Source organism: Emydura macquarii, unplaced genomic scaffold (genome assembly GCF_026122565.2).
Source record: "Emydura macquarii macquarii isolate MOO-44397 ecotype Brisbane River unplaced genomic scaffold, CSIRO-AGI_Emac_v2 contig_767, whole genome shotgun sequence".
Lineage (NCBI taxonomy): Eukaryota > Metazoa > Chordata > Testudines > Chelidae > Emydura > Emydura macquarii.
This window is the reverse complement of record NW_027130904.1, coordinates 895971-911772: the sequence shown is the minus strand read 5'-3', so window position 1 is coordinate 911772 and position 15802 is coordinate 895971. Positions and strand designations below refer to the sequence as shown.

At 42.0% G+C, this 15802-nt stretch overlaps 1 protein-coding gene across 1 annotated transcript; it reads right to left on the bottom strand.

Annotated features, from left to right (window-relative positions):
• Positions 1-120: 120 nt before the first annotated feature.
• AK3 (adenylate kinase 3) lies at positions 121-14876 on the bottom strand. The gene is made up of 5 exons (XM_067543055.1): positions 14342-14876; positions 5701-5820; positions 3567-3739; positions 2063-2181; positions 121-534 (listed from the first exon to the last, which is right to left on the bottom strand). Exons 1-5 carry the CDS (start codon positions 14487-14489, stop codon positions 411-413), a joined length of 684 nt encoding a protein of 227 aa, XP_067399156.1. The 5' UTR covers positions 14490-14876; the 3' UTR covers positions 121-410.
• Positions 14877-15802: the final 926 nt, after the last annotated feature.

Sequence of the window (15802 nt, the reverse complement as noted above, 5' to 3'; positions counted from 1 at the left end):
TTTCATAAGTAGCCTTGTCTAATACATCACATCAAGAGAAAAAAAGACACATGCTGTTGACACTTTCCAAAAAAAACCTGGTAAGTGGTTCAGAAAAAAAGACTGACTTCTTGGCAAATGCACAGACATGAAACTTTAGTTTTTTATTACAATTGGTTATTTTACAAGAATTAGGTTAAATTTAATATAAAAATACAGCTTTAAAATGAGCCTACAGAAGTTAAAAGCTGAATGCATAAAGTCAAAGATGAGGAATGACAGTTTGAGATTAGATTTTAGCTATTGATCAGTTTGGTACATCATACAAGAAAACTCATCTTTGCACGTTTCTAATATGCTCGAGAGAATCACTCAAAGTGGAGATAGCAGGTAGCTTGTCTTCACAACATTTAAAAAAATTAGATCCAACTTCATCTCTGTATGGTAGCTTCCTGCTGGCTCACTTCTGGTAATTTGGTTTGGAGGAAAGCGTGCACCTGGGGCCAGATTCTGTTGGTTTCTGTTCCAGAGAAAGATTCCAGTATACCTTTCTTTCTAAAGAGGAGACAAAAACGGGTGTAGACATCAGTTTAGCCCATTCTATCAGTATCTCCACCTCAGATTTGAAAGATACTTCAAAGGTTCTCCTGGTTGGAGATATATTGGCAGCATTGTGTTTTGGTGACATGTAAGAGTCCAGCCCCAAAAGCAACCTTCCGTTCTCTAAAAGGTCAAACTAGGTACATCACAGGTGTCATGCTTTGTTTCTGGAGGGGTATACAGGAAAGGGAGGGTGACGTTAGTGACCATATCACATCTGGTCTTTTCCAAAGAACAAAGCACTACAAGATAGTAACTACTGGACTACAAAGGAAATGGGGCGGGGGGGAAGAATACTTAAGGTAAGCAGGTATTAAATAACAAAACCATTGCTGAACATGACACTCTAAAAGCCTTGATTTAGAGCTATCAAATAATATAACATAGATTGTATTAGTATGTATAACTGACAGGGGAAAACACTAAACCATCAGAGGAAAAGATGTGGAGTTTGCCTTGAGAGGGACCATTTGACAGAACAGCTGTGGTATCTAATGGTACTTGTACATAGAGTACCCTGTTGTAACACTATGATTTGATAAAATAGGTCCTGATCCTACAATGAACTTGTGCAAACACCTGACCCCTCAAGGAAGTCCACTGAAGTCAGCAAAACCTCTGCAGACCTAATGTGCTCTCTTTTTAACCTCTTGATTCCAGAGAAAGAACTCCCTTCCCTATACAAGATATGCAGGGAAGGACTGGCAGGCCTCTGACTATTTCTAAAGTGACAAAAGGTTAATTTAATAATTAGATAAATGTTTAAGTATCTGCATGGGAATTCATTATTACCCACTGGCATTCATAAAATATCTACACACTCAATACCACCCTTCTTTAAAGAAACAGATTTGGAATAGTTGATTTCCAAGACTTGACTAGCTTTCTCTACCCATTTCTCCCCCCTCCCCCTGCAATGCAGCAGACCATATTCTCACATCATGCTCCTGTTTCTCAGGAGTCTCTGCCTCAAATTTTGTATTAATTCACAAATTTTTCTACTCACTGATGCCAGTTACTGATTTTGGCCCTTTATTCCCTCCAACTTTTACTACCTTAACTCCCTGGCCATCTAGTGAAGTTAAAAAAAAAATTGGCAGACATTTGATACAACTAAAATTCCTGGAAGGAAATACCTCCTAAAACAGACCTTCACAGGTGTGGAACTTGCCCTTCCTTTTAAAGTGTTTAATTTTGAGTGTTGCTGTAAAGCTTTCTGTAACTGCAGTAAAGGGTGCTATACATGATGCAATTTTTGTTCTTGAAGTAACTACTGGAAAAGACATTTTAATCAAGTAAATAGTGGGGATCGGCCCATAAACAATATGATTTTACTGTAATTGTCTAACAAGTTGAGAGGAAAATGCTAAGTATTTATATCATTCATCAATATGGAATTTGTGTATTTTAAGAGAAAATACAAACAGATTGTTCCTGTTCATCCTAAGATGGAGAGAAGTATTTTCATTTATTTACTACTTACTGGTAATAGTCCAGAACAGGCTTTGTCTGTGCCTCATAAGCCTTCAGTCTCTTTGTAACAGTCTCTGGCTTATCATCATCACGCTGAACAAGTGGCTCTCTGGTAATATCATCAATGCCCTAATCAAGGTTAGGAACAAACATGGCTTTATATTTCTGTTTAAGTGACCTTTGTTATTCTCTTAGTATCAATTTCAATTTAAAGAAAAAATAAATCTCAGCTAAACCAGAGGGCAAGCTACCAAACATTTCTTTAATGGTGAGTTGTTCTGTTTTCTGGTATTTGTATTTGCTGCATGGCTTATGTTTTGTAATGTGCATCAAATTTAGTAACTTTTTGTTTTAAGTTTTGTGTTAATTCTGAAGCCATGACTTGTTTTGGTTGAAAGGCAAGCAGTTTGTTTTTAAACTGCAAGATGTAGATGTCCAGGACTCTGCTGCACTTCAGCCACTCAAGAATCACTTCTTGATTTCACTCAACTGTTCCAAACTATCTCAGTGCACTGCAAGATGCATATTACAATTCCATGTACAGAGAACCTCTACTTGAAGAGGTATGAAAAAGAATGGGGTCCAGGGGGCGGGCATTTGATATATATAGTCACTACTCCCACTTACCATTACTTTACATGTAAAAAACAGCCACTACTGCTGGTATGACCTGACTGCCCCACTAACCAGTATTTAATTATTTAACTAAGAGAACAACTTGGTAACTGGGAGCCAGGGTTTGCATGAAACCCCGCCCTGTTAGCAAGTGTTATTCCTGAAGGGAAGGGGTAAGTGGGTTCTGCTGACTTATTGGCCCACGTGGATAATAAATAGAGATGGGACTGGTTCTTGGGAGAGAAGATCTACTGTGTAGACTGAACAGTTCTCCAGAAGAAACGCTTGGAGCAGCCAAGCCAGGGAGGCTTGAGCTGCTCTGTGTTACACTTTTGATGGGTTTTATTTAATATAGCCAACTCTAAGGAAATGAAGTTATTTGGATTTTAAACACTGCCTGGACTGTGTGAATAGAGCAGGTTGGGAAAGGTGGCTGCTGGTATAATACTTCATTTCAATGATGAAGTCAGAGAGGAAAGCGTAGGAAGTACCTTCCAAGGCCACTTAATAACAGTTTGTGAAATAGTTGCTGTAGCCTACAGAAGACAATATAGTTGGCTCCTTCAATCCACTAATCTATTACCCCTTTTCTCCTACACAGGACAAGCGAGTCACCTAGGCAGCATTCCCAGGCCAAACCACTCTCAAATAGTAGAAGTCGTCATGCCATTCCAAAATCTGGCTCCCCCAGTGATGCTATCTCCCTGGAGAGAAGGTGTTATCATAAAGGTTTCATGGTCTTGAGAGGCAAGACGTGCTAACTGATCTCATTGCTATAGCACTCATTCTTACAGGATAACAACTAATAAATGTACAGCACATTGTTTCAGTGACTGACACAGAATAGAAACACAATACATCATTTATCGAGTACTGCCAGAGATTTGTGCATCACTTACAGCGTCTTTGGGAGGATTGAATTCAAGATTGTAGACTCGGCCACTAGCAGGATGGATCCAGCGTGCAGTGAGCCGTTGTTTAATGGTCTCAAATGGCACATCCAAGTTAATCACAGTGTCTATCTGACATGTTTTATCCAGAGCTTCTGCCTGTGGAACTGTTCTGGGAAAACCTTTAAGGAAAAATAAACTAGTAGGAGAGCAGAAGCAGAGTTACATTATTTAAAGTAAATACCCTGCACCCATATTAAAAGAGAAACTGCTCGTCAAATAATTCAGAGCAGAGATGGTTATGCTATCACTTAACTTGAGGTCAGCGCACACCCTATCATTTTTCTGGAGATTTTCCTCAGTGTCCCTCCAGTCCCATTACTAGTCCTTTCCTACCCTTTTTCCTCATTTCACTTGCCAGCTATCTCCAAAACGAAGTACAAATCCATAGCTGTTATCATTCCCTATTTCTTCCCATTCACCTTTGTGCCCTCACAGGCTACTTTGACTAGACATCAGATTTTTAAAAAGTTCTCCACAAAGTGCATTCTGAGCATCCTGTGTCCTCTCAACATTCATTACAAAACTGATTTATTTCCAAGGTAGTGCAAAAGTAGGGAAGCAACTGGTAGTAGCCACAATGGGTCAAATTCATCCTTTGCATCTCCACTGAAGTTACTGGAAATGTTCCAGGAATTAATTTGCCTAAAAGGAAACTGACAGCAGGCACTACCCCTCAATTATCTAATGTCTAAAGATCTATTAAAGAACAAGGTCAGTAAAAATACTGATTTAGATTGTACAAGAATCTGTGCATCATTAACAAAAGAAACTAAAAATATACTGATTTGTGCCCTTTCAACCATATTTATGAATCTAGGCGGTAGTTAATCAAAATATTTGAGAATAACACAGATCTGAGCAATGGAGCATCTTTAAAATAATCTTTGTTACTGAATAAACGTAACTTACTTTGAGAGAAAGAAGAGCAAGAGAACCAGTATCTCCCCACAAAGAGTTTAAGCAGCTGTTTCTAAGGCCTTGTCTACGTCAGCCAATTGACCAGCAATAACTAATAGCAGAAGCTATTCCACTATTGTTATTTTGGAAAAAGCAAAATAGTATATGGTGTCCCGTTCTAGTGTCCACAGGGGGAGTCTGGAATTGTTTATTCCAGAATAGCTATGGCAGTAAATTTCTCCATATAGACAAGCTCTAAGAGGTTTAAGCTGCAGAAAGCCCTTTGTGCATACCACTAGGAAATGACAGTTACTACCCTATCATCAGAGTAAAGACAACTCAGTTAACTGAGACTTACAACAAACGACATACTGGAAAAATCTGAGAAGGCCTTAAAGCTAACATTTCAGCTTAATGACATGCCCACAATGTGAGGAGTTGATGCACACACAGTGAAGTACTTGGCATAAGTGAATGTTATATTCCTTTAGGTCCTATTTGCATTAAAACAGATGATCAATCTCATTCCATTTTCTGAGATAACCTGTAGATGAAGGAATGTATCTGAAAATGAGATAGTGTGAGAGCTGGGAAATCTTACTGACATTCTGTGACCTTGTCACTCAGCCAGTCTATGCCTCGCTTTACTCAATTGGAATACAGGTGTAACACTTCACAGGTTGTTATGAGAGTTGAAGTGCTTCCAGACCCTTGGATGAAAGGTGCTAAGGTACCATTTCAGTGAAATCATATTTGGCCTGCTGCTGTATCAAAAAGTTATGTATACAAACCCAAAAAAGTATATGCAGCCCCCAACTGTGGACAAGGACCTGGCTGTGATAGGTGCTCTATGAACGAATACCATTTTGATCTTTCATCCAAGAATTACAAAACACTTTATTAACATTAATTAAACTTCACACTATCCCTATAAGGTAGATTTCATACTGTTATCCACATTTTACATATGGGGAAACTGAGGCAGAGGTTATGATTTGCCCATGGTCACACAGCAAGTTAATGGAAGACTCAGAAGCAGAATTCTGATTTTCTTACTCCCGGGAGCCTGGTATAATTAGTAGGTGCCCACTAATTGTGAGAGAATCAAAGGGACTCAATCTTTCCAATCTACATTTCCTGTCTTTCCCACACATACATGATTCCCCCCTATATTGTAACTTGCCATCCAGCAGCCAGTTGTACTGGTGTAGATTTTTCAGCTCACTCAGCATCAACCGTGTCATGATGTCATCTGGAATAAGCTGCCCTTGATTGATGTAAGTCTTGGCAATGACACCAACCTCTATGGAAGCAAAACACACACATCAATGTATTAATGCCCCTTAGCAGACCAGAAATCTATGAACAACTTTAGTCAGAGTAGCTTGAGGGTAGAAGGATTGTGAATTGTCAGGGACTGGTTTTTTAAAAAAATCTTTAAAAAAAAAAAAATCACAACGTAAAGCAGATGCAAGTGGCTCCATTCACATTCAGTAAAGTTACTCGTGTGTATTTGCAGGATCAGGTCCTAAGAGGAAACAGGAAAAAGTCACTACTAGAGCCTCTTTGAACAGACAGAACACACCAGGAACATAAATGCTCAAGGTCCAGTAAGAAAAAAAGGGCCTAACGCTGCCTCAAATTTCCTGCTCAAAAACTTGAAGTCCTATTGACTACTTTTCTGCATGTAGTTTAGCATTAAGCTATACAATCTGGTGGATACTAATGTCTTTTCATGATGAATGATGTTTTCTTCATCATTAAAAGACAAAATGAAAATCCCAGAGTTCCAACTGGATGCCTCCTTGAGTATTGAAGAAAGCAACATGCATCTGAAACACTATAGTTAGAGAATTTTATTTCTTTCACTTTATCCAAATTTACAAGGGAGTGTTTATAAGTGATGTATGCTTTCATAGTTTGTGGACGCTACTGTTTTCCCATGATATTGACTAACATTTAATACCAGCACTCCCTCACACTGATTTGGTTAGATGGCAACCATTTATTATGGTTTTTCTCTCAAAAAAAACCACCAAACACAGCACATGCCCCCCACAAATTGCTATATAGATATGCTATATATCAGACTGAAGTTAGGAGTCGAATGCAGAAGTTATAAAGTGAGGTTTTTTGGATCAACTAGATGATTATAATGGTCGCTTCTGGCCTTTAACTAGGACCCAGTTCTGCAAGTCTTCCCACTGTAGAATTTGCACTGATTTTATACATGGCAGATTTGCACAACTGGATCATTACTGTTAATTCAGGTGCCTTCTCCTTGTGCTAGCTACAGGACCCTAAACAGGAGAGTTGGATGGGAATGGGGAGACACTGGAAAACTGCGAGTGCCAAAAACTTACAATTTTTAGGGTCTTGGCTGCAGTTCTTCTAACTTCTGTTTTCTGCACACTTAAAGCACTATTAGAAGGCACTCAAATACTATGGTGATGAGGGCAGTATATAAACCTGAAGAGAATACAATAGAAGCTTTCCATTTACAAAATATCACTAGCTCTTTCCTTCTTAGTAAGTCTCAGATGCCTCAAATGCAACTGATGTACTCAAGCACTGGAAAAAGTGGCCTCCAGGTTTTGTTTGTTTTTTAAAGCAGCAACAGAAGGGCACGAATATCTTCCTTAATTAAGGCTAAGGACTTGTCTACACTTACCTCCGAGATTCGGCAGCAGTTGACCGGAGTTACGCAAGCTACGCAAAAAACTTGTGTAACTCCTGTCGACTTCTCTGCTTCTGTTCTGCGCACCGTCTTCACTGCGCTAATGGGAACTGTGTTCCCGTCGACGCAGCGCTATGCCACTTGAGAATGTGGTCTTAATACGTCGATTTCTGGATTGATTGAGCGGGTCTTCACTGACCGCTCAGTCGATCCAGAGAAATCGATCTGATGGCAGCGAATTTGCCACTGTCAGTGTAGCCGTAGCCTAAGTGTTCGTATTCACAACTAGGCTTTGAAAATAACACTGTCACTTACATATTAGAAATGGACATCAGCCACACAAATCAGGTCCAGATTTCAAATATCTCCAGAGTCTAGAAATGGTCAGATTCAAAGTCATGCCAGTTTTACAATCAAAACAACATGAATCCAGACACTTCTACTTCTTTGTACCCAAGCTACCCCTTTCCTAGTCCCAAGATGTGCTCTCGGCTCACCATTCTCCAAAAGGCACAGCTTTCCTTACTCTGCCTACACTGCAAAGAGGATTTCCCTTGCCCTTGTCATTTTATTCTCATAGCATGATCAGCATTATAAAGAAGGAAGAAGACATGGAGATCTGGCCCCTCAGGAGTTTAGTCCCAGTGAATTAGATATAGTTACACAGAGCAAGAGAACCCCTTCTTCATAAAAATGGAAGATGAGACTCTCCCCGCCACAGAATGGGGCTCCTAGGACCTCATATATTGTAGAGCCCTGAGGTTTTGGTGGCAAGGGAACTCAAAGCAGGGGATTACACTCCTCTGCAGTCCCACTGGGTTCCCACACAACAGGACGTGGGCCAATTTAGGTTTCAAGTTGCGTTAACTCAACTTGGCCTCCACTGTAATTGACCCAGAGCAGCCACAAGGGAACTCAATCAGTGGCACTACAGTTCCTCAGGGAAAGGAATCCTGTATGGTTGTTAGGCATCCAAGTCTTTATCAAAGTAACCAGGATCTAAAAACCTCTCATGCAGGCATGAAGTGATCACTCAACCAATGAAGCCAGAGATGAAGATGGGGTTCAGAAGCGGAGTATCTATAACTGACAGCATTAATCTGCCAACTATTATGCTAATCAGAATAGGAATATATTTTTATACTGTCAGCAATCGTGAGGTTTGTTCAACTAACAAAGTACTTGTTCATATCATGCTACACATACACATATTATAGAGACTATAAACCTTTGACTAAGATACCTAGTACCATGTAAATTTTCTCATTCAAAGAGGTGTTATACTAGGGAAATGTACCTGAGTTAAAGCTGGTCATGAGTGTCTTATCCTGGAGGAGGTACATACACATATTTCAGAGATTCAAATATTCACTCCTCCCTATTCCTCTCATTGTATGCTAGTTCAAATAATTTAGTAAAGCAGTGTCTACCACCATGACATCATCATTAAACCAGCTCTCAGTGCTAACATCATGCTCACATCATGCACATGCCTTGCTTAACCTGCTGTATTAACAATACTGAGAGCTCCCATCGCTTATTACTATTTTCATTTGCCCCAACTGGCATGGATCCTATACCCAACTAGTTCTGGGTGTGGTTAGGGAAAAAGGGCAGGGGCAACATACATTCCCCTACTGCAACTGCCAGTAACTGTTTAAAGACAGATAAGCGCTTTTTTAAATACAGATTTAAAGTATGTAAACTCTCCACCTGCTGCCTCACTATTTTAATCTCAGGCGCTCTAGCAGTAAGGGGTGTGGTGCACACACTACAGGCCCATGCTGCTAGCACTCGGGGCTAGATTCATCACTCTACTGCAAGTTTAGCTATTTTCATTTAGCCAAAATCACCACAAAAGGCAGTTGGGACTGGATTTTCCAATCCACTGAATATGTTCAGGATCCTGATTTGATTTTATTTGGGTGGCAGGGGAGGCAGAGGAGGAGGAAAATGTCCATACTGTGAGCAATACCATGCTAGTTTAAAACCTGTTGTGACACTGCACCAGTGTCAGGAACACCAGGGTTGTCCTAGTGTTTCAAATCCTGGAGTGTTTTACAAATTGGAAAGAGGATCTCAACATGAGAGGTAGGGGAAGGAATTGGATGTATTCTTTTATATATCTTACTTCTTTGCTGCAGCAAAGAATCTTTGGCCTTGTCAACACATGCAAATTGTACCTCTTTAACTATACTGGTACAGTTAAAGTGGTATACCTCCTAAATGCAGACGGGTAAAGGGAATAAATTTATACCTGTATAAGGCTCCTTTCTTTACGCCCGTGTAACTGCATCCAGCCTAGGGTTGTGCTAACTGAAATAGTTATACTGGTATAAAACCTGCATGTTACAAGGCCATAGATTTTTACAGAAATCTGGGTCTCTGAAAATAACAGATCTGGTGAGCTGGGGACCTATATGACAGTATAATTCTCATAAAAGCATAAAATGGATGCCTATTTACGAAACTTCTGTAATAGCTCAATGTGTCCTTTTGGGAAGTTACTACACAGCCAACATACTATCATGTTCACCAGGCAACAGGTTGCTTAGCAACAGAGAAAAGACGTCACAGAATCTCCCTTACAAAGCAGGAGAGTGTGATGATAAATGCGGACGCTAAGGACCCTCAAGAACATGCATTAATTAGGACTCTTTTCAATAACTGAACCCTTGGCAAACATTTCAACTGGGCGGCAGAGGCTGAAATGGCAAAGTCTAACTCTAGTTAACTTTCTATACTTTGTAAACAGTTGTAAAAATTTTTGCTTTTTGAAATAAGAGCTGCTATAAAATTGAGAAATGTGGGGTTTTCCCACAATCTTCAAAACTCACATTTCTTTCTTTGGGGAAAACAAGATTGTTATCCCCAATCTTCCTACATAGTAGTGTTAAAATTTTGAGAGGCATTTCCAACTAGCCTCCCATCCCCTTCCTCCCAGTTACCACCAAACTTCTTGAGTGTGTCATATACTCCCACTACCTCAGCTTCTATCTTGATACTCACTCAAGATGGCTTCTGCCCTACTCAAGGCCACCAATGACTTCCTCATGAACAAAATTTGCTATATTAACTCCTTTCAAAAATTTCTTCTCTATTCTCCTCCTCAATTTCTCATTTTGCACTGTGCAAGACTCTTTCTTCCTGGTATTTCCATAACTCTGTGTTCCTTTGGTTCTCTTCCTCTCCAGCTGACTGCTCCTTCAGTTGTATCTTTGACAACTTCAGTTTCTCCTCCCGATCCTTCTGTGTTGGTATTGCTTAGGGGGCTTTATCCTCATTTTCCCAATCTATGCTCACTCCCTAGATGTTATCTACTCTCATGGTTTCAGCTACCACCTTTATACTGCACAAATCTACCTCCCTAACCTTGATTTCTCCCATTGTGTTTAGTTTTGCATCTCCAACATCTCACCCTAGATGTCTAGTAGCTTCTCAAAACAGAGAACTGAATACTCAATCTTTCTTTCAACATCCTCTCCCCATTTCTTAAACACCTAGAAGCCCCATTCAGGGCCCCATTATGCTAGTCACTGTACAAACACAGAACAAAAAGAAAGAACTTACAATCTAAGAACACCAGAACAACAAACAAACAACAGATGACTACAGACAGACTGATGCAGGAGTAAAAGGAAACAATGAGACAATATTAGTCAGCATGATAAGCAGTGAAAGCAAGATAGCACACCAGCAGCCTAACCACTGTCCAGCTAGTTACAGGCATCCTAGCCAAGGAGAGTTTTTAAGAAGGAATTTGAATAGAGGTAGCTTTGCTGGTGTTTACAAGGGCACCTATCAAGTGTGAGAGGCAGCGCAGGAGAAAGTACAATAGTGCTTGTTTGAAATTTAACAAGGGAGTGAGAGTCTGGAATCATACGCCAATTGTAGGTGAGAGTTAACATTTCAATAAAGAAAATAAGTAGTTGAGGGATAGGCCATGAAGGGCCATGAATGTGAAGACAAGTAGATTACATTTGATGCGAAAGAGAAGGGAAATCCAGTGAAGGGATGCAAAGGGGTTGACACAGTCAAAATGACAGGCAAGGAAAATTATCTTTGCAGCGGCATTCTGAATGTATATGAGCAGGGCAAAATAAAACCAATCAACTGATTTCATGGAAGAAACAGAGAGAACAACTTTTTTTTTTAAAACTAATTTTTAATCTATAGAAAAATTGCTTAAGGAAAATTTTAAGTAATTTGTGAAAGGTGCTAAATTAACTGCTCTAGTGATTGAAGTCTTCTAGTTACCTGAACAGATATAAAATCGATAGTGCAAGAATGCTTTGTACTTACATAACTCTTTATAGCGTCAAAGTGCTGAACATCAACAACTACCTTATGTACTCCCATAAAAACTGAAATTGTTCTGCCAAAACTACTGGGTCACTTTCATTGTAGAAAAAGGTGGTTTATATGCAAGTCAAAGAATGCTTAGAGAGAGTCCTGTCCACAATGCAAACACCACCAATGTTAGTAACTGTTTAGCTTGTCTTGGAAGACAACCATGTACCAGTTTCAGACTCTGACAGAGATAAGACTATCAGCTGACCGCTACTATTATTAGCCACAATGTGTGTGGGTAAAGACTACCTTTCAAACCAACCATGCCAGTGTTGACACAGTCACTGCTAACACAGTTACAACAGCTGCTTGTGGACAGGGTATTATTTGGGGTTTGGTGGGTTTTTGTTTTTGTTTTTTTAAAAGGCATTAAGGCAACATTTTCAAAAGCAATTACCAATTTCAGGTTCCTCATTTTCTGGCAGTCCAACTTGAGACATCTTAAAGAGGCCTGATTTTGAAAGAGAAAGTATTCAGCACTTTCTGAAAAGACAGACCTCTTAATTCATCTCACTTTGGACATCCAATATTTGAGGCACCTAAAAATCACCACATACTTTTGAAAATCTTGGCCTAAATAGTCAAATGTTTGATTAATAAGGGGGCAGGGGGAAAACTACAACCCATCCATGCTCATCAACACAACCATGATAGCAGTGACCACCTTTAAACATTTCTGTAACTTAGGGGGTCATCCCAACTCCCTTTGACTTCAATGGTGTAGGATTGGACCCTGAAGGCGCAATGCAGTATAGATGGAATCTCAGTGCTTTTGAAACTTTTGAGGCCTTTTCCAGGGACAACATATAAGAGACTAGGCTTAAGATATGATTTAACATAAAGACCACTAGAACTAAACACTGAGCAATAGGCTGTACTTTTACTGAGCACTCATTCACTTTAAGCATGGTTTTGCTGAACACTGCTTTTATAGCCAAGTGCTTTCAGGACATTAAAATCCTCAGAGATATTCATGCATTAAATCAATTTCATACCAGTTGCCAAAGCAACACACAAAAAGCCCTCTGCAGACAAATAAAATTATAAGAAACAAAGGGGAATGTTTTAACCTATATTGCATGTAGAGTCCAGCCACACTCAACGCTTCATCTATTTTTAACAAAATGTTAGAACGAGGTAAAACTCAAATGAGCATTTGTATTTTATAAATGTGCACAATTAATACAAACCCCTTTTCTCCTGGTTCCTGATAAAGCCCTATGCTTTAAAGCTACCAATAGTCCATCTGTGGTGTCAGGATTGTACTTTACCCCATCTACCAAATTGCAATCAAATGGTTAAACCACAAGTCCTTCCAACTGTGTCCATGGTTTATAGATGTGGGGAGGATGTGGGGATGTGGAGAGGGTGGCCTGTGGATAACTAGCTGATCATGTGATGCTGGCTAGGCAAGGGGATTAAAGGACAGCTAAAAATATTTCTAATACTATTACTACTATTACTTTTCTTTGTAAACCGTGACTGTAGTTGCCACAGGAATGTTATGTGATCATGAATGAGAAGGGACATGTTTCACAAAATAATCTCTCTATTAAGCTGTCGTTCATATGAGAAAAAATATGAGAGCCCTGAATTCAACAAAAGCCTTAAGTCACTGGTATCAGTGCCAAGAAGCAGTGTTCCACTGTTATAAATTGTGACTATTTAACCAGGTATTTGAGATACTGAATTTACCCCTTACCTCCAAATGATTGTGTTTCTATTCAACTATATGTACACATAAAAGATTTGTTTCTCAGTACCTCAACACTTTAAAGTCTGTTATTTAATTTAAATGCATGTGACCAAAAAGGCCCTCTTGTGTTTCACCAGTTCAGCTCTCCCGACTTGCATCACCTAACCTAACTCCCCTCTTACCAGAATTTGGAGCCTCTGAAAGGAGAAGGAGCTATTGTCTCCTTCTGGGCTCACTCTCTCCCAGTTGGTCTTATTATTAATCAGATCATCCATTTACATAGTATCTTTCAACCCAAAAGAACCCAATGCACTTTACAAACTATGGCCCAAATCTTCAGAAGTCCCACGCTAATTGTGAAGTAATTCCAATGTCAGTAACTTGGGCCCTAGTTTGTAGAGCACTCATAACTTCAACTGAAGTTTGTAAGAGACATGAGCACTTAGTACCTCCGTGGGGTTGGGGGTAAAATATGCCTCAAATACTGGACATTTGTTAACATGCGGGTCTATGCACGCAACTGTTTCACCACCGAAGTGCAAACAGCTGGAACGGGTGGACCATTGACATGCAACCTGAGCAAGGGACTTATGGACAAGGACACCCAGGGCAAAGTTTTGCTTAACTGAGTGGTCAAGGACACATTTTTTCCACTCAAAGGACTCATTCCCAAAACCACAGGTTAGAAAGCCCAGAATTTGATTTACCTATCTCAGGAGGGAAAGGGCCCATACAGTCCCTGAAGGGATTCAAGTTCAGATCTAGGCCAAGGAGCCAGGGTACAGCAGGATCCCCATTACCAAAGGGCTGAGGTGACACTGACTTAATTCAGGAGTGGGTCAAGACAGGAGCTCAGGTGTCACTGGACCAGGTAGCTCCTAGCACCCCTGTGCCTTAGTGCAGGATAAATGCACAGACAGGGCCTGGGGGCAGGTAGGTCGGGTACCCAGGATCTTACTGGATTTCGGATGCTCCCTATGCCAGCTCAACCATGCCCTTCAGGGTCACTTCTGCCGGTTCCCAACTCTGCAGCGATCCGCGGCATCTGGGAGGAGGAGAAACGGCTGCTGCTCCCTTTGCCCCTTCCCCGCCTGCCCCTACCTGTCATTCTCTGCAGGTTGTCCCGGAGCAGGTCACCGCTGGAGACATGCTTCAGGGCGAAGAGCTTGACTATCCGGGAGGACACGGTGCCCTTGCCGGAGCCCGGCGGGCCCATGATCACGGCCCGCAGCAGCGGCCGCACCACCATGCCGAGCCGCCGCGCTAGGACTGCAGAAGCGGGAACCGTTTCGCTGTCCCGTTCTGAGCGGCCCCGCCTGCGCCCGGGGAGCCCCGGCGAACGCTGCAAGCGCGGCGTGTCCCGCCCGGGGCACTGCGGGAGCCCCGAGCGAGGGCAGCAGCCACAGGTGCAGGCGCAGCGGGCAGACTCCGGAGGCAGCTGCTGGAGCAGAGGCGGCGGCAGCCGCACTCACGGGGCCAGGAAGGGGAAGCGCGGCATAGAAAGCCCAGCCCAGCCCAGCCCAGCTCCTCCTCCTGCTTGCTGCCGCGCTGCCCGGCCCGGCCGGCTTCCAAGGTCCAGCTTCCTCCCCGCCCGCACTGGCAGCCCGCGCCGCTGCAGTAGGCACTGGGCGGGCCCCGTCTCCCCTCCAGCAGGCCAGAAGATCGAGCTCCGAGCCGGGTCCAGACTGCCTTTCTTAAAGCAGGCGGCCCCGGCCCCGGTTCCTCCTCCTCTCCTCCTCCTCGATGCGCAGCGACTGGGCTAAGAAACGTGCGCTGCGTCTGGGCCTGGAGGTTGCAGGCTGAAGTGGCTCGTCTGGCAATGGGTGCGGGGAAGCTGGTAGGAGTAGCTGAGACTAGTCATAAAAGGCACCCCAGCTATGCCCCCTCAAACACTCCCACAGCAACCGAGGACAGAGTAGCCACCACTTAGCTATGGCCTGATCTACACTGGCCATGTAGGTTGCTGTAAAGTCACTTACCTAGACCTATGTACACTTGTGTCTACACTGGCACCACTGTTAATTCAAATTGTTGCCTCAAAAATCAACTTAATAAGACCACCTCTGCAAGTGGTGTAGCACCTAAATTGAATTTGTTAATTCGATTAGTGTCAGTGTAGACACAACTTTACTTAAATCAAATGTATTGGCCTCTGGGAGGTAACCCACAATGCCCCATTTTAACCGCTCTGGACAGTCATGCTGTGCTGCTCTGTGGTCATGCTACCAAGAAAAGTCCCCTCCCCTCAAGCCCCGGGAAGATTTGAATTTTCATTTCCTGTGCTGCCAGCCTGGAGAGAGCTTTGTCACTGTTCTCCGCATGGCTACTGCAAAGCCCAAATGCACTGCAGCATGGAGTCGACCAGAGGGCTGTGGGGCAAGGAGTCCGTTCTGGCTCATCTCAGAACTAGCAAAAGGATTCTTGACATTTATGGGAAGATATCCCAGGGCATGCTGGAGAAGGGACACCAGAGGGACGCTCAGCAGTGCCGCGTGAATATCTAGGAGCTGCATCAGTCATATCAGAAAGCCACGGAAGCTAACAGCCATTCTGGCTCCTCGT